General features: G+C 41.3%; 1 protein-coding gene across 3 annotated transcripts in view; it reads left to right on the top strand.

Annotated features, from left to right (window-relative positions):
* Positions 1-24,218, top strand: part of prdm11 (PR domain containing 11) — a 115,780-nt gene that overhangs the window by 18,718 nt on the left and 72,844 nt on the right. For all 3 annotated transcript variants that reach the window (XM_072272207.1, XM_072272205.1, XM_072272206.1), the window contains exons 2-4: positions 441-561; positions 14,729-14,841; positions 15,200-15,462. In XM_072272207.1, coding sequence (XP_072128308.1) covers positions 446-561; positions 14,729-14,841; positions 15,200-15,462 — 492 coding nt within the window. In that variant the 5' untranslated portion in view covers positions 441-445. The remainder of the gene's footprint in view (positions 1-440; positions 562-14,728; positions 14,842-15,199; positions 15,463-24,218) is intronic.

The raw sequence follows: 24,218 nt of genomic DNA, 5'->3' as shown, positions 1-24,218 counted from the left end.
CTTCACCATTTTATTTTGTAGCAACAGGTCTGAACTATTAGGTGACACAGTCTGTGAGTGAATAAGAGCAAATGAGACGAGAGGTTTGTAAACATAAAACTTTCTATTCAAAAACAATACATTTCTCTTTTATTACTAATTCAACACATTCCACAAGTAACTGTTTATTGTCAAGAATAGGGAATTTTCGATATGTGATTTGTGCCATTTATTTTAACCTTTTGTTTGTAACTTCATTTCCAAACCATGCACTTGTCTGTTTGCTAAATCTCAACCACTGGCAGATACTTGATTGGATGCTTTAAATCATTTGTATCTGTTCTGAAAACAGTTGCTGGGCCCAGTGAAGTGCCCTTTCATGATTCCTAGCACAAAACACCAGTTTCATAATGAATGCAATTTTTAAGACTAACTAAGCCTTATTTCATTTTGCTTTGTAGATAAGATGACTGAAAACTGGTCTTCAAAGCAAATCAAAGACAACTTAGACCAGGGACAATTAGCTGTGAAAGTAAAGATTGAGAAAGTGTTGCCTGAAGAAGAAGCAAAGTATGGGCAGTGGTAAGCAACAAACAATATCAAATATAAATCAGATGCTATTTCCAGTTAGAGGAAAGTTATGTTCAAAGCAATATATTTATCCAGAAGTTTTAAACTAAGGTGTGTTAGTGTATATGAATTATTACAGTTTGCAAGAGATTGATGATAGGTTGTAACCAAATGAATAGTGTTATATGCTACTTAATATGAAACATGTTTTTGAGCACAATTAAATTAAATGGCTCATTCATTTCAATTTTTTCTTGTAAGAGTTACATTTCCTTGTACTGTTTTATTTCACTTTTAAGAATTCATTTTAGCACAGTGCTTTCTCCAATGTGAATTTTGTTGTAATGCTAAACTGCAGATAATTGATGTTCATGAATTGTCAAAGCTGCTATCCAATACTAGTCACTAACTTTCCTGTGAGCAAGCTGCGAATGAGGACTTTTTTTCCCTCAAAGGAAGCACAGAAGTATTGAAGGTAGGTGTGGTTTCATAACAATACCCATCTGTCTTTTGTGAATGGATGGAGAAAGGAGAAATCAGCCTTTATGAGGTTGGAGAGTACACAATCATCAAGCAAAGGATTAATAACCATATCTAGCTGTTCAGCTTCTGGAGGCCTTGTTGTGAACTGGTATGGCAAAGCAATAATTTCAAATTTCTAATAGAGAACTTTATAGTGAGCATTATGCAAGAATTGTAACTGCATTACCTAAGAGAAATATACTTCCAAGAGAAATAAAAAAAAACAGTAAGTTAACATAAATGTGTTCATTTCTAGCTATGATTGAATTCAAAAGTTAATATATTATCAGAGTATGTATACAGTACAGTATATACTACATTGAGATTCATTTTCTTGCATGCATTTATAGGAAAATAAAGAAATACAAATAGAATTTATGAATAAGTTTACATAAACAAAGACTGACAAACAGCCAATGTGCAAGTGAAGAAAAATCATGCAAATAATAAAAAAAATAAATAATATTGAGAACATTAGTTGTAAAGTGCTTGAAATTCAGTCTATAGATTGTGGAGTCAGTTCAGCTATGAGGCAAGAAGCTATCCACACTGGTTTAGGAGCCTGAGGGTTGTATGGTAATAGGTGAAAGAGGAAGTGTAGGTAGAGTATATATGTAAGGTATAGAAATAAATATGACTTTACAGATCAGAACTGGCAAGAAATTGGGCTTTAATGTGGTATTAAGTAATGTAGCAAATTTCTAAACAAAAGATGCAGTAATTTACAATTTAATGTTGCAGAGATCAGCATATTTGTATATTTGTTGTATGGTGCTGAGGGTAAAGGTCAGTTTTTATGACCAGGAAATGGCAACCCCTTTTGGCGACCTCTCCCCCCCCCCCCCCCCAAACTGTATACATATATAACTTAATAGTGTTAAACGGGTTCGTTTTAGGACGTGAGGAAGTGCTGCCTACATGGAAGCAGAAGAAAACACACATGATAGCACCCAGGTGGCTCTTAGTAATATGAAGATATTGAGATTGATATCTTGACAAGAATATTCTTCAAAGAGTTGAGACACAACTTTCATTCTTCACATTAGTTGATGGCCTGAGAAGACAATGCCTGTGTTTAGTTTGGCTAACTGTCAAGAGGTTGGATTAATTTAGAATTTAACTTACTAATATAACCCTAAAGCACAGATACCTAATGAGCAATTCTACTTTCTTGCCAGTTAAAAAAATAAAAGAATTCACATATGACTTTTGTGAACGTGTATCACTTCATAATCTCAGTATAATTAGATGCATCTAAACAGGCAGTTTTCAAATCAGGTAGTAAGAGTTTAACTGTCAAAATAAATAAATACAATTTAGTTATATTTCTTATTGACCCTAGAATAGGTTAAAAGGTTTGTGTATAATGATGTGCTGTAATATTCTATTTTCTATATAACAGTTAATGCAAAATTAACCTGTGTAGCTGATAATAAATTTATAGTAAAGATCAAACTGTTGAAACTCAATTTTGTGGATGAAGGTGTGAAATTTATTATGTTTAATTAAATATTTTTGCAATAATTGTGTGATGTACAGTGATAGAGCAACTGTACATGAGGCAGCCTATTTTGATATGTTACATAATGCAGTATTAGTAGTATGCCTCATGTTCTTTTACAGAAAGGCATTATTATGAAATGGGCTGTACATTCAAGCTTCACTTTCGTGGGCAAAAGTCAGGCTCTTATAGACAGAAATGTCACATTTTATCCCAATAACATATATAGGAAACATCCAGAAATTTAACTTAGAATTATAATTGATTTGAGGAATGATCTCTGGGTGAAGCACATCAAATGTTAGTTAGGGATATAACTAATGAACAAAACAAGAAATTCAGGTTGTCATTATGGAGGCTTGAGGTGATATTATAGAGGTGTGTAAAATCAATGAGCGGCATAGGGTGAATGCACTTGTTTTTTTTCCCCCAGAGTTGAACTATCAAGAACTAGAGGGCACAGATTTAAGGAGAGAGGGAAAGATTTAAGTGCAACTTGACAGGCAACTTTACACAAAATGTGGTATCTATGTGGAATCAGCTGCCAGAGAAAATGATTCAGGCAGGTACAATAGCAGCTTGTAAAAGACAGTTAAGCAGGTATATATATTGGAAAGGTTCAGAAGGTTTTGGGGTAAACACTGACAAATGGGTCTAGCTTTGATAGGGCACCTTGGTCAGCTGGGCCAAAGGATCTGTTTCCAAGCTCTATAACTATGAATTTTTGACCATTTTGGTAGATCAATAATTTTATAGCTTTTAGAAAAGCTCAGGCAATGTTATGATTGCTGGCATAACGTAGTTTACAAAGGGCTGCCTGGAGAAAGAAAACCCAATTATGAAAGTGCAACAGAATCATGAAGCTGCAGTGCACCATACCTTGTTCTATGGATGTTGCTTTGCAGGTGTTGGGAGGATATTTTCCCTGTTGTGCTCTCCAATCTGTGCTTGCAGAACAATGCTGCATTTTTCTTGACAGCAGGTGGTGACCAGCTCCATATACTGCCTGTAGAGGTGGAGAGCATGTTCAGTGAAGTATAGCATACTATCAGGAATATAGAGATCAAAGCCATCCTACACTACTATCTATTAATAGATGAGTAAAAAGTATATTCTTCAAACTATCATCTGCCAGCTGGCTTCATGTTTACTGTTTCCCCAAGCCAACGATCGTCTGACTTTTAACAAATCTCTCAGACTTCAACAAATACTCGGGTAGGGCACCCAAAATCAGAATGACAAATTGTTTTTAAGTTATCAGCTTGAATGTTATCTTTGGTTCCCATTGGACACTCGGCTCTCACCTGTGGCTTCAAGTAGCTGTTTTTTTTTTGTAATTTATTTTTTATTGAATTTCATCATCAAACAAACATTTCCATAAGATGTATTTCAGATACTGTACATATATATCATATGATCATATTTGTCACAAATCTCCACATACTATTTATCTGAGGTATACACTTATAGAAAAGGAGAGGAAAGAAAGAACAATCGAAAGAAGAAAACTCTGTACAGAGTAGGGAGTGATCTTTTTTTACAACATATTCATTGACTTGTGAGAATAAAATCAGGCCTATGATGTGTTATGTAGTTAAATCATTTTTCCAATATGAATAAAATTGTTCCAGCTTATGATTAACAGATGCTGTTATCTTCTCCATTTTGTAAATGTCCATTGTAATTTCCATCCATACTTTTAAAGTTGGGCTCTCCTGTGATAACCATTTCCTGGTAAGGGTCTTTTTACCAGCCACCAGCAGTATATTCATTAAATATTTATCTCTTTTCAACCATTCTTGAGGTATATACCCAAAGTATATGGTCTTATTCTCTAAGGGTATTTCACATTTAAAGGTGTCTTGTAGGGCATTATGTATCCCACTCCAATAGTCTTTGATAAGGGGGCATTCTCAGAAAATATGATAATGCTTTGCATTTTGATTTCCACAATTTCTCCAGCAAACGGGGGGGGGGGGGGTTACTATCATAATGGGATTTTTGAGAGGGTGTAATAAAAAATCTTAGCAAGTTTTTCCACCCGAACTCCCTCCATTTCTGTGAACTGGTACACTTCCATTGATACCTCTATAATATTTTCCAGTCTTCCTCAGATATTATTATCCCTCCTTCCTTCTCCCATTTTGTTTTAATGTATGAAGTCGAATGTGTTTTAAGATTTGATAAACCCTTATACATGCTTGAAATTATTCTACTACCGTTGTCTGAATTATATGCTTTTCTAAATAGCTCTATCAGACATGTACTTGTTTTGGTTACATTTTTAACCATCCTATTACCATACTGTCACATCTGTAAATACCGGTAAAAGTCTTGTTTTTCTAGTAAGTGTTCCTCTTTGAGCATTTCAAAACTGAGCAGTGTTCCTTCTTTCATTATTTTGCAAATAGCCGTTATTCCTTTAGCTGTCCAGTCCTTAAATCTAGCATCCAGTTTATTCGGCGTAAAATCCGAGTCATGGGCACACCATTTAAGAATTGCAATGTCTCTCTCTGGTTTATATTCTTTTATAACAGTTTTTCATATTTTAAGAGTCCATTTCACCCACAGGTTGTCAATATTATTTATGTAACTTTGTAGGTTATCAGCAGCCAAGATTGCCTGTATGGGGATGGAAAGTATCCTCTCCTCAATGTTTTTCCATTGAGCGTCATATGATGGGTTGTACCAGCATATCACGGTTCTGAACTGTGCTGCAAAATAATAATCTCTAAGAGAAGGTAGGCCCCATCCGCCCTTTTCCTTGGCTAATTGCAAAGTTTTGAGATGAACCCTAGGCCTTTTACCTTGCCATATATATCTTGATAGCATCTTGTTCCATTCATTGAATTGATTTTGGTTAATCTCTATTGGTAGGGTCTGAAAGAGATATAGTAGTGAGGGCAGTATATTCATTTTAATGGATTCAATCCTTGAATTGAGACCAAGGAAAGGAATTAGGTTCCATCTTGTTATATCTTCCTTAATTTCTTTATATATAGGCTGATAATAGCATTCTGATAATCTTGCCAAATCTTTTGACATAGTGATGCCCAAATATTTGTCGGACTCTGTTTGCCATGCCCAAGGATATCTACTTTCAATTTCTCTTGGTGTACTGTAGTTATATGAAAGTAGTTGGGTTTTATCTATGTTGATCTTGTATCCTGATAATTGGCCATTGTTCAAAGGATTGCATCAATTTAGGTAAAGAGTATGTCGGTTGCCCTAGATAGATCAAAATGTCATCCGCGTAACAGGCCAATTTATGCTCTGTCCCTTTAATAGTAATTCACCTGATATCTTCATTTTATCTGATGTATTGAGCTAATGGTTCCAGATATAATGCGAAGAGTAGCGGTGACCATGCACATCCCTGTCTCGTGCCCCTTTCTAGGGTAAAACTATTAGGTAAATATCCATTGATTTTAATCCTGGCAGTAGGATTGTCATATAGTGCCTGTATAGTTTTAATGATTGTGTCATGTAGACCCAATCTATGTAAAACTCTGTAAAGAAAATTCCAGTCAACCAAATCAAATGCCTTTTCAGCGTCCACGCTTATCACTATTGTTTCAATTCTATTTTTTAAAAAATCCATAATGTGAAGTGTCCTTCGTACATTGTCTTTGGCGTTGTTGTATAAAACCTGTCTGATCATTATGTATCAGTGTGGGTAGAAACTCTTCTAATCGTTTGGCCATGATGGAGGTAAATATTCTATAATCCACTTTAAGAACAGATATTGGTCTAAATGACCCACATTCCATTTTATCCTTGCCTTCTTTCGGTATAGCTGAGATTATTGCCTCCTTCCAGCTGGGTGGCATTTGCTCCTTTCTTAGGGCCCAGTTCAGTGTGGGGAGTAAAACAGGAATTAACTCACTTCTAATCTCTTTATATCACTCTGCAGTATATCCATCTGATCCTGGTGACTTGCTTAATTTAAGCCTACTAATTGCAGTTTTTAGTTCAGCTTCAGTTATGTCAGCAGTCATCGTTCTATTTTGTTCTTTGCTTAAAGTAGGTAACTCTAAAAAAAAAAAATTCAGGAAGGTGTCAGTTGGGGTTATGCTTCCCCCTGGAACTTTGGAATATAGAGTTTTGTAAAACATTTCAAAAGCTTCTTGAGTTTCACTTAGCTTATTTTTTAATCACTTTTGTTCTTGGATCCCTAATTCTATGAATTGTATTTTCTGCTTTTTTTTTCAGTTTCCACAACAGTATTTTAATAGTGTCTCTGTTTCAGAAACGTTAAATTTTTTCTAATTTCTTGTATAGCCGATCTATTAATTTCATTCCTAATTTTTAAAATTTCCTCCAGTGTATCCTGTGCTAAGCTCAATTTGTGTTTTTTTTCTAGTTCTTTCAGCTTATTTTGTAATTCCTCTAATTCCTCTAATGTTTTATTCCTTATTTTTTTCTTATATGAAGATATCGCTATATGACAGCCTTCAGAGTATCCCATAGAATGAGAGGTGAAACTCTCCATTATTATTGAATTCTAAGTAAAGACCAATTTCTTTTTTAATTTGTTCCTTGAAATAGGGATCAATGAGTAGACTTGGATTTAGTTTCCAAATAGTACTCTTTGGTTGTAGGTCAAAATCAACAGATAAATATATAGGTGCATGGTCACTTAATTCTATCGTCCCAATTCCACAGGTGATTATTTTGTCTCTATCTTTTCCAAATGTTATGAAATAGTCTATTCTTGTATATACGGAATGGGGGGGGGAGGTTGCAGAATAATGAGTGTGAACCCTTCTGTCGGGGTAAATGTCCCTCGATATATCAATTAGACCAACATCCTCAAAAAGAGTGATAGCTTTCTTATGTAAGGACTTTGTTTCATAAGTTTTCCTATTGGAAGAGTCTAACTTTGGTTGTAATTGTAAGTTAAGTCTCCCCCACGTATCAAGAGACCTTCTGTTTCCGTTACCATAATATTAGTAATTTTCTGGAAGAAACTAATATCACTTCCTGGGGGTGCGTATATATTCAATAATGTAACTGGATTTCCATCTATATTCCCCCTTACCAGAATATATCTGCCCTCCTTATCTCCTATTTCGAATACTTTTTCAAAATTTAGCTTGCTTGAGATGAGAACAGCAACTCCTCTTCTATGTCCTGATTTATATGAGGAGAAAAACAAATTAGTGAAGCCCATTCTCTTTAATTTTCCACGCTCATTATCCCTTAAGTGAGTTTCCTGTAAATATACTACATGGGCTTGTTCTTTTTTCATTTATGATAGAATTTTACTGCACTTGACTGGATTCAACAGCCCATTGACATTTAAAAGAAATGAATTTTACTTTGTCCTTAGCCATGAGTATTTATCTGTTAGTATAACATTGAAATTTGAAGAATATAACTTAATCGATCTACTCCCTGAACAAATAAGAGCCAAGAAACGCGAATAATAAAAAAAAAGGTAACGAAGGTGTGATTCCAAGGCTGGGGTCTCTAGATGACTCTGGGTTGAGCTGGAAGAAACGTCTAGCCGTGGGGGATAGCTCCTCCTAACTGTGAGTTGAGGGCCCCCGCTGCAGTGCCTATAAAAGTAAGTAAAAAAAAACTATGTCCATTACACAGAAATTATTTCCCTGTGTATTCCTCCCATGTATATAATTCTCATTTAGGTGGGGAAAAAGGAATGAATGAATGAATTTTTAAAAATTGGGTAATATAAAATCCACATTATAATACGTATTTCTCGAGATAGGTATATCACCGTCTATTTTTGCTTCCCTTTAGTTTATCAGCACTTTTAAAATTAGCCAAACCTTAATGGCTCTTCTGGAGGAGGTGAGGGCCGTCCTCGGAGAACTCAGTCTCTTCCTAATATCCTTCGCTTGTCCTGTTCCCGTCAACTGCTTTCTCGGTTCTCTTACTATTTCCCAAGCAGATTGGGATAACTGCTCAGCCAGACTTTTCCTTGGTTTGACCACGCTAACGGGCAGTCCTCTGTTGTTCATGTCTGTAGTCGCCTCTTCCACCGTCTGATATAGTCGTATCCCTTCTTGGTAAAATACCCTCAGTTTAGCAGGGTACAGGGTTTGGAATTTAATTTTTTCTTGCTTTAATATTCATTTTGCTTCGGAACATTCCTTCCGTTTCTGTAGGACCGCCGGAGGGTAATCATGATTGAAGTATATTGACTTCCTGTTCCAAAGTACCCTCTTCTTACCCCAAGCCCTTCGTAGAATCTCCACCTTGCTCTTGAATCGAAGGAATCTAAGTACTATTGAGCGTGGCTTACTTTCTCTGTCTCCGGGAGGCCTCGGGACGAGCGAACGATGCACCCTCTGAATTTCAATCTCCATAGTCGGGGGAATTTCCAGCGCATCCCGCAGGCAGCTTAACTACAAAGTCTATCATCAACAACCCCTCCGCTCCTTCAGGATCATTATAAATACTGATATTTTTCCATCGCGATCTTCCCTCCTGGTCAAGCAATTAACTTTCCTGTTGATTTAATATTTTTAATGTCTTACTTAGTATCTGTTCCACGTTTTGCACGTGATCTTCCACCATCTCATTTCGAGTCTCTGCCACCGCTATTTTCTGATTGACATTGGTGAGCTCTGACTTTATATCATTGAGTTGCTGCTCTATATCTTTTTGGACTTCCCTTATCTCTTCCGGAATCTTTATCATATTTGCCGTTTCGCCTGCACGAGGCCCCACGTCAGCTTCGCCGCCACGCGCACGTGTAGGAGAGCCGCGTGTTGTACCTCTCTCTTCCATAGGCTCCGCAGTGATGCTTTTTTATCTCCATTTTTTCCCCATTCTTGCCTCCCTTATCAACTCAGATATTTTTGAAAGATTTTATATTTGATGGATTAATGGCGCAAAATATGCATTTTTCCAGAGGAGCTATTGATTTAAACTGCCATTCTGAATGATGACGTCACTGGAACCAGCTGAAGTAGCTGTTTTCATACAATAGCAGCTACATTCTGGTCCATTTCTTCAGCAGCAGGGCTAAACCAACTGAGGGTAGCTGGCAAGTTTCATACCCTGGTGAGATAGGGACATGTCTGTCCCAGAATACAAAGACAGCGCTGGTGGGCTGGGTGGATGATATCTACATTGAGATCCAGTGGGTAGGAAGGTGGTTCTGAAAGGCTACGTGGAGAGTAAAAGGCACGATGAGGTACGGAAGAAGTCATGGTCATCCACTGCATCTGGGAAGACCCCAGATATGATGTCTACTCATACTCAGATTTACGAGGTCGAAAGAGTGGAACTGCCCCAGTGCAATGGCTTTTCCAGTTTAACAATTCTCCCACACAGGTCTCCTGTCATTACTTGTTACTCAGTTAAATGGTAGTTTGTCGCTTTTATACCTTTTTAACTTATTTCCACTAAACTTTGCCTATTTGGGGCAGCCGCTTAATTGGGCCAAATGTACTGGTCCTATCATGTGGCAGCAACTCAATGCATAAAAGCATGCAGATATGGTTAAAAGGTTCAGTTGCTATTCAGACCAAACATCATAATGGGGAAGAAATGTGATCCAAGTGACTCTGACTGTTGACAGACTGGGTGGTTTGAGTATCTCTGAAATTGCTGATCTCCTGGGATTTTCACATGCAACAATCTCTAGAGTTTACAGGAGAATGGTATGAAAAAGAAACATCCAGTGAGCAGCAGTTCTGTAGGTGAAAATGCCTTGTTAATGAGATAGTTCAGAGAAGAAAAGCCCAACTGGTTCAAACTGACAGGAAGGTGACAGTAACTCAAATAACCATTACACCAGTGGTGTGCAGAAAAGCACCTCTGAATGCACAACACATCAAATCTCGAAGTGGTTAAGCTGCAGTAGCAGAAGACCATGGACATACACTTGGTGGCCACTTTATTAGATCCAGCATGTGTACATTATATATAAATATGATACAGAGTGAATGCATGTTTTTAACATCCAGGCAATTTTCTGTGATTTGAAGTAATTTTTATTTGCTTTTGCTGCAAGACTGAGACACGGTTGAAGTGGTTTGTGTGTGTTGGCTTGAAATGGATGGCCACAGTGACACAAGCTACTTCCTGGTTGTGCACATGAAGGTGGAAAAAATATTCAGGCAACTGCAGGGTATCAAGTGAAATCATCTTTCCATACTTAATGCCTCAATTGTGTCTCACTATGCTTGCTCAGATTTAGACTTTGAATGAATATGCAGTGAGCCATGCGAAGTGCACGTTGATGGCCAGTAACCAGCTGAAAGTTACTGGGTGAATGAATCACGATGTTGTTAGGGTGCTATGGTATGCACCCAACCATGCCAGCCTCCGTGATTTAGACGTTCTGACTCTCCAGCGTATGGATGGCTGGCGCAGTCCCTTTAAAGTTTCTGGCCCACTCAGCTAATTGGCTGCCATGTCTCAGCGTCAAGATTTAGATATTTAAAGAGCACCTGAACTCAAATTTAGTACGCAGTCATTACCCAACTTTGGTTCAGTCTGCGATTGCATTTAGGATTTCTGTCTCATTTGGATTCTCGTCTGGTCTCATGAGGTTCTCGTCTAGCATCTAGAGAACCCTGTGTAAGGGGTTTCTTCTTTTATGTTACTGCTAAGGTGAATAAAATGGCTTCTTTGTTATGTTAAAATAAAATGGCTTCTCTATGATGTTAACTGCTGAGACAGTGGTTCTCTCTGTTACAGCTTGTTTTGGGTTATAATTACTGATAACGGGAATTGTATTCATTTGCTAACCAATTTGGATAGATGTTATTCTTTCTTGTGTGTCTGTAAGCTATTATTTTTCACGGGCTTTGGGGAGAAGACGCAATGGGGACAGAGAGAGGAGACGTGAGCTGTAAGCTGGGCAATGGTCTTGTGGTTGGATGAGACTAAAGTGGAAATTTCTGGCCTTAACACTAAGCGGTATGTGTGCTGTAAGTCAGTGGTCCCCAACCACTGGGCCGCAAAGCTGTGCTACTGGGCCGCGAGGAAACGATATAATTTGGCGATATGAGTCAGCTGCACCTTTCCTCATTCCCTGTCATGCCCACTGTGGAGCTTGAACGCACGCGAGGTCATTACCCGCGCGTTATCCATGTCAGCGCGGGAAGGAGATCAACTCCTCGAGCTTTCAAATGATGGCAGGCTGAAAAGTATGTTTGACATAACATCTCTGCCGGCATTCTGGATCAAAGTCAAGGCTGAGTATCCTGAGATAGCTACGAAAGCACTGAAAACGTTGCTTCCACTTCCAACATGTCTCTGCAATGAACGCAACGAAAACTAAATTGCGGAATAGACTGGACATAGGGAACCCCCTTTGAGTATCGCTGGCTCCCATCACCCCTCTATGTTGTTGCAGCAAAACAAGTATTTAGCCCAGGGCTCCCACTGATTCAGCGATATTGGTGCGTTGCAGTGATTTTATATGTTCATACGGGGAAAGTATGCGCTGTGTGTTTAATATCCAAAAGTTACTTAAAATGTTATGATGCTATTGACTTATAAGTGACATATAACCATATAACAATTTCAGCACAGAAACAGGCCATCTCTGCCCTTCTAGTCCGTGCCGAACGCTACTGTCACCTAGTCCCACCGACCTGCACTCAGCCCATAACCCTGCATTCCTTTCCTGTCTATATACCTATCCAATTTTTCTTTAAATGGCAATATCGAACCTGCTTCTACCACTTCTACTGGAAGTTTGTTCAACACTTACTTCAAGCTCCCTGATAATTGACTTATCACTATATTCATGCGAGGAAAATATGCGCTGTGTGTTTAATATTAAATTCATTAGAGAAAGCCTTTTAGAAACGAAATTGAGTGTATTAGCCACTTATCACCTATATTCCAGTCGTGATTAACACCGCCCCCCCCCCCGAACGGAATTGCCAAAAACGATTTGTATGGAAAAAATGGGCACGTACACGCATGTGCACTGGTGCCCGCGCAAGGCTTCATGGTCATTGTAGTCTTTCTCGGGATAAACACAACGTATTTGACTGCTACTCTTGTCCGTTGACAACCCTACCCACCCCCGTTGGCCTGTCTGCAGGAATATTGTCAATATTAAACCGGTCTGCAGTGCAAAAAAGGTTAGGAACCCCTGCCGTAAGTGACACCATCATCCCTACTGTAAAGTATGGTGGAGGGAGCATCATGCTATGAGGATGCTTTTCAGCAGATGGAACTGGAAATCTGGTCAGGATTGATGGGAAGATTGTTGTTCCTTTTCGCACCTTCTGGCGCAACAGGCATCAGTTTTGTTGTTTCCGTAGCATTTAACTGATTTTTTACAAGGCTGAGTTGCTAGCTCGACACTCAACCCAGCACGGATGGAAAGCATGCAAGGAGTTGGATTCAAACTCAGGACCATTTGCCTCGGAGTCTGGTGCTGATGCCACCGGCGGGTACATTGATGGGAAGATGAATGCTGCAAAATGCAAAGTGATTCTCTATAAAAACTAGCTATCCTCTGCCGGAAAGCTTAAACTGAGGAGGAAGTTCATCTTTTCAGCAGGACAACGAACCCAAGCACACTTCCAGAGCAATCATGGAGTGACTTCAAATGAAGAAATTTAATGTCCCAGTCAGAGTCTTGACCTTAATACGATCGAACATCTCTGGCAAGACCTCAAGATTGCTTTCCACCCCTGCTCCCCAACTAACCTAGCACAGCTTGAACAATTTTGCAAGGAGGAGTGGGCAGATCTTGCTCCATCACGTTGTGCAAAGCTAGAAAAGACTAGAGTCTGTGATAGCTGCGAGAGGTGGTTCAACTAAGTATTGAGCAAAAGGGGATGAATACTTTTGAATTACTGACATTATAGCTGTTGAATTTTTAGTTTTTCATGATTTACAATTTTCCCTGTTTTGTGGGCTTTACTGTGGATAAAAGGAACTTATGATTCACAAATAAAAATTCTCAGTTGAATTGATCAAAATCTTGGGTTTTAATAATCATTTATGTAAACAAAGGGTTGGGGGGGGTTCAAGGTACATTTATTATCAAAGTATGTATGTAGTATACAACTCTGAGATTCGTCTTTTTCAGAGAGCCACAAAACAAAGAAAACCCATGGAACCTGTTCAAAGAAAAACATCAACTCCTCCCCACACACAAGAAAACAAATTGTGCAAATGGCAACAAGAAAGAACTGGCGAAAGCAGGGAATATAAAAACATATAACTGAAAGAGTCCAAGTGAACTACAGTCCAATGTAAAAATCGCAGACCCAGAACTTCAGTACTATTCTCTGACAGCATTGAGGGAAAGAGAGACCATTTCAACTCAGGGGCCTTCCTTGAGGAGTAGTGAGTGAGGGACCATCACATGCAGACACCTTCCTCCAGCAGCAGCGAGTGAGAGGCTGGTAGATGGTGCTGAGCACCCGCTCACCTCTATACGCACCTTGGTGTTTCAATCTCCCTCGTTGCTTTAATCGGTGAGATTGGTGAGAAATGGAGCTGTCAGCCTCTAGGCCTCAAGGGCGCTTGCCTCCTGGAATCTTCTCGGAGGCAGCAAAGTGTCACATAGCTCAATCCATCTTCAAACTGTACATCATAGGCTCTAACAGTACCAGAAACAAATCTAAAGTAAAAAGATGATGTAAATGAAGTGAAAGAAACAGTTTCATGGACTATCTGGTAGATGCCACCCAACATCTTGACTGGAAATACTTTTACAAGGCACTGTATTCCTATTATCTGTAACTGGTAGTTGAAGTATATAGGTTCAGTTGAAATTATTTATTAGTCTGTTACTCATCTTTCTCTGTACAGATGTGTATGGTTATGCTCAGTATCTTGAAGAATGTTCAGATGAGACAATAGAGATTGCATTTATCCAGAAATCAAAATATGCAGTGTGCTTCATTTTAAATTTACAGATGTTGGGATTGTAGCAGGATGGAAGATATGTGTTGGTTCCATGAGATAAATTAGTAGCAGATCATGATGAAATCTCGAGGAATGCATTCAAACAGAGCTAGAAATCATAAGATTTTGCAATTGCTGGTTGTTGTTCTAAGTCTTTGTAACATTTTAAATAAGCTAAGATCTTAGTCTTCAGAAAACTGAGGCTTTGCTGTTATTATTTTGGTTTAAATTTTTGTATCGGCTGAACAGTATGTGAATTTCATTTATTATATCTTAGATTTCTATGTCCTCCTATAGCATTGCAAAAGAATATACCCAGGCATATCCTGCAGAAATGGAACTGGAATTGGGGAAGGTCAAAGGTGAAGAAGTGATGATGAATGAATCCCCTGAGCAATTTGACTACTGGTGTAAGTTTTGTTATAGAATTAAGTCCAGTTGTTCAATTATACCAACTGATTTAACCAAAAATAAAAAAAGATATATGTAAGGTTTTTCTCCACAAATTAGGTCCGAGGTCCTCAACTAGATTTTCACCTTAAATTAAGGATAAAATTTGCTACAAAAATGATCTGTGAGTCATGAAGGTTGTCATGGTGGACTTCATTGGATTAACTTGTGAAGTTTAGAAATCAGGAATCTTTTAGTGAAAGGGATAGTAAAGATAAATTAATAGCAGTGTTTTATGTAACCTATCGTTTTCACTTAATTACATTTTCCTCCTGTAAATATGCATCTAACTATAGACTCTTGCTGTTTCTATCCTAGTTTGTGAGACCTGCCAAGAATACTTCATGGATGAATGTGCTCTTCATGGATATCCAATATTTATCGCTGATACACCTATACCTGTAGGTACGCCAGACAGAGCAGCTCTTTCAGTTCCTGCTGGAGTGGCAGTTGTGAAGGAGCCTGGAGGGGAGATTGACGTCCGTTGTTTAGATTCCATCATTTCAAGAGGAAGGATATTTGGACCATATGAAGGAGAAGTGTGTCAAACTGATAAATCCTCAGGGTTTTTCTCATGGCTGGTACGTACCTTTAATGTTATGATGTTGGATTACACCAAAAGATGGAGGAGGAGGGGTAGGAAAGAGGTGGAAGGAGATATCCTTGCCAATTGAGTATTACTGTTAGAATAGGGCATCAATAATTTTTTAAGCATTGTATTTTTGATACTTCTTATGAAGCAAGAAGCAAATGTGAATTTTGTCTAACAGGATTGTGAATTTGAGAACTGGGCACTGATATTAGAGCATTCTGAACTTGTCACTGCTGAGCATCTTTCAGATCTGTAATGTTGATAGAGTCCTGATTAACAATTTTGCAAAATTAACCCTTGTGAGTAATAGACTGCTTTTCAGTGGAAGATGATGTTAGGGTAGTTCCAGCCCAAGACAGTTAATCTTGATCTATAATTTAATGAAAGAAGCTCAATAAATCCTACCTAATGAAAATATATTTTTCAGTCAAAGGTGAAGTGTCACATATTAAAAATTATAATGAATTAGGAGGATACCATTTTGCACTTGGAGCTAGCAAAGATGAAAAGTAGGCAATGGAAGGAGTTGATTTGGAATTTGAAGAGCCTGGATAAATGGGTATGATAAATACAAGGTATATGGTCGTAATAAGGAATGGAACAATAGTCAAGTTAAAGATAGTCCCATCATCACAAGGAAAAGGCAAGAAATCCTTTTGCTTGCAGAGTAATATCGATCCTCAAAACATGTTATGGAGTTACTGGTATTCCTTAATTTATAACATTGATACTTTCCCAGAAAATATGGTGTTAAGTGAAGAATTATAAATCAAAAAATTGTTTCTGCCTGAAGTGTCTACTGTATTTTTTTCCATAGATGCTGCCTGGCCTGCTGAGTTCCTCCAGCATTTTGTGTGTGTAACTACTTCTGGAGCTTGTTATATTGATTACAACAGCATAAAGATCTGAAATAATAAATAACAACTTTATTAATTATTAAACCTTAAGGAGATCATAAAACAACCTAATGTACTTGTTCAGAGAACTCACCATGTGAAAAATACAAGATTCTGAGGGATCTGGACAGGGTGAACACTTATTAATGTGGGAGGGTCTAAAACAAGCAGTCGTTGTTTCAAAACAAGTGCTTGCTCATTTAAGGCATGAGGTTTCTGTTAGAGGGCTATGAGTCTTTTGAACTCTCTTTCTCAAAAGCAGAATCTAGAAGCAAAATCTAATTTTTGTTAAGGCAGTGCTTGATAAGCAAATGGGTTAAATGTTACCAGGGATACACCTGAGGGTAGAGTTGAGGTTGCATTCAGAGCAGCCATGATCTTATTGAACTGTATTGTATGCTGGAGGGGCTGACTTGTCCTAATTTGTATCTTATCATCTCTTGTACGAGTGGTAGTGGTGTCTGTTAAGGCAGAATATTGTAGCGTGTGAAGGAAGAGAAGTGGGTGCAGTTACTATTACACAAGAGAAGGTGCTCAAAAAGCTGAAAGACCTAAAGGTACATAAGTCACCTGGACCAGATGAACTGCACCCTAGGGTTCTGAAAGAGGTAGCGTTAGAGATTGTGGTGGCATTAGAAATGATCTTTCAAAAGTCGTTAGACTCTGGCTTGGTGCCAAGGACTGGAAAATTTCAAATGTCACTTCACTCTTTAAGAAAGGAAGAAGGCAGCAGAAAGGAAATTATAGACCAGTTAGCCTGACCTCAGTGGTTGGGAAGCTGTTAGAGTCAATTGTTAAGGATGAAGTGATGGAGTACTTGGTGATACAGGACAAAGTACAAAGTCAGCATGGTTTCCTTCAGGGAAAATCCTGCCTGATGAACCTGCTGGAATTCTTTGAGGAGATTACAAGTAGGATAGATAAAGGGGATGCCGTGGATGTTGTATTTTTGGACTTTCAGAAGGCCTTTGACAAGGTGCCATACATGAGGCTGCTACCAAGTTAAGAGCCCATCGTATTGCAGTAAAGTTGCTAACATAGTTAGAGCATTGGCTGATTGGTTTGGAGGTAGCAAGTGGAAATAAAAGTTTCCTTTTCTGGTTAACTGCCAGAACTAGTGGTGTTCCACAGGGGTCAGTGTTGGGACCACTTCTTTTTATGCTGTATATAAATGATATAGATGATAGAATAGGTGGCTTTGTTGCCAAGTTTGCAGATGATAAGAAGATCGGTGGAGGGGCAGGTAGTGTTGAGGAAACAGGTAGGATGCAGAAGGACTTAGACAGATGAGGAGAATGGGCAAGGAAGTGGCAAATGAAATAGCGTTGGAAAATGCATGGTCATGCATTAAGATAGTAGAAGTAAATGTGCGGACTATTTTCTAAATGAGGAGAAAATCCAAAAATCTGAGCTGCAAAGGGACTTGGGAGTCCTTGTGCAGAACACCCTAAAGGTTAACTTGCAGGTTGAGTCGGTGGTGAGGAAGGCAAATGCCATGTTTGCATTCATTTCATTAGTTCTAGGATACAAGAGCAAGGATGTGATGCTGAGGCTTTATAAGGTACTGGGGAGCCTCACCTTGAGTATTATAAACAGTTTTGGGCCCCTCATCTTAGAAAAGATGTACAAGCAACACACATCAAAGTTGCTGGTGAACGCAGCAGGCCAAGCAGCATCTATAGGAAGAGGTGCAGTCGACGTTTCAGGCCGAGACCCTTCGTCAGGACTAACTGAAGGAAGAGTGAGTAAGGGATTTGAAAGTTGGAGGGGGAGAGGGAGATCCAAAATGATAGGAGAAGACAAGAGGGGGAGGGATAGAGCCAAGAGCTGGACAGGTGATAGGCAAAAGGGGATACGAGAGGATCACGGGACAGGAGGTCTGGGAAGAAAGACGGGGGGGAGGGACCCAGAGGATGGGCAAGAGGTATATTCAGAGGGACAGAGGGAGAAAAAGGAGAGTGAGAGAAAGAATGTGTGCATAAAAATGAGTAACAGATGGGGTACGAGGGGGAGGTGGGGCCTTAGCGGAAGTTAGAGAAGTCGATGTTCATGCCATCAGGTTGGAGGCTACCCAGACGGAATATAAGGTGTTGTTCCTCTAACCTGAGTGCGGCTTCATCTTTACAGTAGAGGAGGCCGTGGATAGACATGTCAGAATGGGAATGGGATGTGGAATTAAAATGTGTGGCCACTGGGAGATCCTGCTTTCTCTGGCGGACAGAGCGTAGATGTTCAGCAAAGCGATCTCCCAGTCTGCGTCGGGTCTCGCCAATGTATAAAAGGCCACATCGGGAGCACCGGACGCAGTATATCACCCCAGTCGACTCACAGGTGAAGTGTTGCCTCACCTGGAAGGACTGTTTGGGGCCCTGAATGGTGGTAAGGGAGGAAGTGTAAGGGCATGTGTAGCACTTGTTCCGCTTACACGGATAAGTGCCAAGAGGGAGATCAGTGGGGAGGGATGGGGGGGATGAATGGACAAGGGAGTTGTGTAGGGAGCGATCCCTGCAGAATGCAGAGAGGGGGGGGAGGGAAAGATGTGCTTAGTGGTGGGATCCCGTTGGAGGTGGCGGAAATTACGGAGAATAATATGTTGGACCCGGACGCTGGTGGGGTGGTAGGTGAGGACCAGGGGAACCCTATTCCTAGTGGGGTGGCGGGAGGATGGAGAGAGAGCAGATGTACGTGAAATGGGGGAGATGCGTTTAAGAGCAGAGTTGATAGTGGAGGAAGGGAAGCCCCTTTCTTTAAAAAAGGAAGACATCTCCCTCGTCCTAGAATGAAAAGCCTCATCCTGAGAGCAGATGCGGCGGAGACGGAGGAATTGCGAGAAGGGGATGGCGTTTTTGCAAGAGACAGAGTGAGAAGAGGAATAGTCCAGATAGCTGTGAGAGTCAGTAGGCTTATAGTAGACATCAGTGGATAAGCTGTCTCTAGAGACAGAGACAGAAAGATCTAGAAAGGGGAGGGAGGTGTCGGAAATGGACCAGGTAAACTTGAGGGCAGGGTGAAAGTTGGAGGCAAAGTTAATAAAGTCAACGAGTTCTGCATGCATGCAGGAAGCAGCGCCAATGCAGTCATCGATGTAACGAAGGAAAAGTGGGGGACAGATACCAGAATAGGCACGGAACATAGATTGTTCCACAAACCCAACAAAAAGGCAGGCATAGCTAGGACCCATACAGGTGCCCATAGCTACACCTTTAGTTTGGAGGAAGTGGGAGGAGCCAAAGGAGAAATTATTAAGAGTAAGGACTAATTCCGCTAGACGGAGCAGAGAGGTGGTAGAGGGGAACTGAATAGGTCTGGAATCCAAAAAGAAGCATAGAGCTTTAAGACCTTCCTGCTGGGGGATGGAAGTATATAAGGACTGGACATCCATGGTGAAAATAAAGCGGTGGGGGCCAGGGAACTTAAAATCATCGAAAAGTTTAAGAGCGTGAGAAGTGTCAGGAACATCGGTCGGAAGGGATTGAACAAGGGGTGATAAAACAGTGTCGAGGTATGCAGAAATGAGTTCGGTGGGGCAGGAGCAAGCTGAAACAATGGGTCTACCTGGACAGGCAGGTTTGTGGATCTTGGGTAGGAGGTAGAAACGGGAAGTCCGAGGTGTGGGAACTATAAGGTTGGTAGCAGTGGATGGGAGATCCCCTGAGCGGATAAAGTCGGTGATGGTGTGGGAGACAATGGCCTGGTGCTGCTTAGTGGGGTCACGATCGAGGGGTAAATAAGAGGAGGTATCCGCGAGTTGTCGCTGTGCCTCGGCAAGGTAGAGGTGAGTACGCCAGACTACAACAGCACCCCCCTTATCGGCGGGTTTAATAATAAGGTTCCAGGATTAGTGCGGAGGGAGTGGAGAGCAGAGCGTTCAGAAGGAGAGAGGTTGGAATGGGGACAAGGTGCGGTGAAGTCGAGACGGTTGATGTCCCGTCGGCAATTAGCGATAAAGAGATCCAGAGCAGGCAGAAGACCAGAGTGGGGTGTCCATGAAGAAGAGGAGGGTTGAAGACGGGAGAAGGGGTCATCGGTGGGAGTGGAAGAGTCCTTGCCGAAGAAGTAGGCTCGGAGACAGAGACGGCGGAAGAAAAGTTCCGCATCATGGCGAACACGGAACTCGCTGAGGTGTGGGCGAAGGGGGACAAACGTGAGGCCCTTACTGAGAACAGAGCGTTCTGCCTCCGACAGTTGAAGGTCGGAGGGGATGGTAAAGACCCGGCACGGATGAGAGCTGGGATCAGAGGGGGGATGGGGGAGGCTGGGGGTGTCAGTGGAGAGGGGAGGGTTGGGGTGAGAGGAAGATGGAGCCTCTGAGGGCCCAAGACCTGACGGTGGGATCTGAGGAAGAAGGGGCTGCGGAGTGGTGGTGAGGGAAGGGGAGACAGAAGTCACAACAGCAGCACATAAAGACCCGGCCTGGAGTTCAAGGCTGGAATCTTGAGAGCTGGGATCAGAGGCGGGAGGGGGGAGGGTTGGGGTGAGAGGAAGATGGAGCCTCTGAGTACCCAGGAGCTGACAGTGGGATCTGAGGGAGACGGGGTTGCAGAGTATTGGTGGGGGAAGGGGAGACGGGAGTCACAACAGCAGCACATAAAGACCCGGCCTGGAGTTCAAGGCTGGCGTCGCAGTTGGTGGTTGCGCAATCGCTGTGAAGGTGTCCATGGGCGTTGCTGGAGTCCGGGTTTTGAATATGCCCTGAGGTGTTGGAGCCGGCGAGATCAATGGCAGAGGCCGCAATCTGAAGTTCATGCCTGCTAGCGTCGGGGCCGTCAGGCTCTGGAGTCCGTAGATGTAGGATCTTGCGATCTTTACTGACTCTCACAGCTACCTGGACTATTCCTCTTCTCACCGTCTCTTGCAAAAACGCCATCTCCTTCTCGCAATTCCTCCGTCTCCGCTGCATCTGCTCTCAGGATGAGGCTTTTCATTCTAGGACGAGGGAGATGTCTTCCTTTTTTAAAAAAAGGGGCTTCCCTTCCTCCACTATCAACTCTGCTCTTAAACGTATCTCCCCCATTTCACGTACATCTGCTCTCTCTCCATCCTCCCGCCACCCCACTAGGAATAGGATTCCCCTGGTCCTCACCTACCACCCCACCAGCGTCCGGGTCCAACATATTATTCTCCGTAACTTCCGCCACCTCCAACGGGATCCCACCACTAAGCACATCTTTCCCTTCCCCCCCCCCCTGCATTCCGCAGGGATCGCTCCCTACACAACTCCCTTGTCCATTCGTCCTCCCCATCCCTCCCCACTGATCTCCCTCCTGGCACTTATCCGTGTAAGCGGAACAAGTGCTACACATGCCCTTACACTTCCTCCCTTACCACCATTCAGGGCCCCAAACAGTCCTTCCAGGTGAGGTAACACTTTACCTGTGAGTCGACTGGGGTGATATACTGCGTCCAGTGCTCCCGATGTGGCCTTTTATATATTGGCGAGACCCGACGCAGACTGGGAGACCGCTTTGCTGAACATCTACGCTCTGTCCGCCAGAGAAAGCAGGATCTCCCAGTGGCCACACATTTTAATTCCACATCCCATTCCCATTCTGATATGTCCATCCACGGCCTCCTCTACTGTAAAGATGAAGCCACACTCAGGTTGGAGGAACAGCACCTTATATTCCGTCTGGGTAGCCTCCAACCTGATGGCATGAACATCGACTTCTCTAACTTCCGCTAAGGCCCCACCTCCCCCTCGTACCCCATTTGTTACTTATTTTTATGCACACATTCTTTCTCTCACTCTCCTTTTTCTCCCTCTGTCCCTCTGAATATACCTCTTGCCCATCCTCTGGGTCTCCCCCCCCCCCCCGTCTTTCTTCCCGGACCTCCTGTCCCATGATCCTCTCGTATCCCCTTTTGCCTATCACCTGTCCAGCTCTTGGCTCTATCCCTCCCCCTCCTGTCTTCTCCTATCATTTTGGATCTCCCCCTCCCCCTTTCAAATCCCTTACACACTCTTCCTTCAGTTAGTCCTGACGAAGGGTCTCGGCCTGAAACGTCGACTGCACCTCTTCCTACAGATGCTGCTTGGCCTGCTGTGTTCACCAGCAACTTTGATGTGTGTGGCTTGAATTTCCAGCATCTGCAGAATTCCTGTTGTTTGCGTTAGAAAAGATGTGCTGGCATTGGAGAGGGTCCAGAGGAGGTTCACAAGGATGATTCCAGGAATGAAAGGGTTATTATACGAGGAACGTTTGATGGCTCTGGGTCTGTACTCACTGGAATTTAGAAGGATAAGAGGGGATCTCATTGAAACCTCTTGAATGTTGAAAGGTGTAAACAGAGTAGATCTGGAAAGGATGTTTCCCATGGTGGGAGAGTCTAGAACAAAGGACACAGCCTCAGGATAGAGGGGCACCCTTTCAAAACAGAGATGCGGAGAAATTTCTTTAGCCAAAGGGTGGTGAATTTGTGGAATTTGTTGTCACATGCAGCTGTGGCGCCAGGTCGTTGTGTGTATTTAAGGCAGAGATTGGCAGGTTCTTGATTGGGCACAGCATCAAAGGTTACAGGGAGAAGGCTGGGAACTGTGGTTGAGGTGGAGATAGAAAGAAAGATCAGCCATGATTGAGTGGCGGAGCAGACTCGATGGGCAAATGGCCTAATTCTGCTCCTGTGTCTTTTGGTCTTATGGTCTAAGTGGAGAGATGAGAGGCAGAATTGCCATAGACTTTCAGATGGTGGTGGTACTGGTGAATCTGAGCTGAATGGAGCTTATATATGTTGATGATAAAATATGATGTTTTATGTTGTGACTTTTTTTGTATATGGCTGATGAATGCATCAATGCTGGGCTCAATACTAGGATTGTTATTTTTTAAAAATAGTTATTGCATTCTTGAAGTTCAAAGGAAATACATGATTTCATGATCTATCCAGAAGATGTCGACTGAAAGAGAGTTGTACACAGGTGCCAGCTTGACCAAAAGTATACCTTGATGTAGCTGAATACTCTTGAAAGCTTTTTTTTGTAGTTGGCTGTTCTCATGGTGGTGCTCTGTTGGTAGTTTCATCTTTTGTGACTTTTGTTGCACAAATTCCTACAGATCCTTGTTTGTAAGCTCTTTGTTACGACATTTCAGCTGGTCTAGTTTACCAACATGACAACATAAGATGACTTCTCAGGGATTTTGCAAGTCTGCAAACCTACAGGCTTGTGTACACGTTTCGGTCATAATTTCTTCCATACAACATTCATTGTTCCATAGATTCTATCATCCCCAAAAGGCACTAATGAAGTCCATGCATATTATGATATTGTACCTCTTCCAAATTCCTGAATGATGAGCATGTTGCTGCTGCCTAACTGTTCAATGGCATGTTTCATTATGTGCTACAGAGGGCAAGCCTCGAATCTGGCAATGTTACACTCCTGTTCCAACAGTGGTGGAAAGGTTGGGAGGAGGGTGGCAGAAGTGTTTCAGAATGGTGTTAGCCTATGATGGATGTTAATCAGATGTCCAGAGGCCTTGTTGCTCATGAGCAAAACTTACATTTCCTGAATGTGGGAATTCAGAACTTGATATTTATAATTACTCATGACACCAAAATGGATAACAGAGTAAACAGAATAAATGGAAAAAAGATGCAAAGGAGCATTATTTGACTGTGACCGAGGGGAATAAAATAAGTTACTCTGAAATGTAGGGTGCATGAAATATAACACACAACAGTTTGAGATAATGCATTTGGAGAGGAGCAAAAAGACAAGTGAATAAAATAAAAATAGGATATTGTATTATTTCTGTTTTTGCACTATTTTTAGTTTAACTATTTCACACACACACATGTTTTTTCTATATTGCCATGTATTGCATTGTACTGCTGCTGCTAAATGAACAAA

This window comes from Mobula birostris, chromosome 11, assembly GCF_030028105.1.
Source record: "Mobula birostris isolate sMobBir1 chromosome 11, sMobBir1.hap1, whole genome shotgun sequence".
Taxonomy (NCBI): domain Eukaryota; kingdom Metazoa; phylum Chordata; class Chondrichthyes; order Myliobatiformes; family Myliobatidae; genus Mobula; species Mobula birostris.
This window is presented reverse-complemented; position numbering and strand designations above follow the sequence as displayed.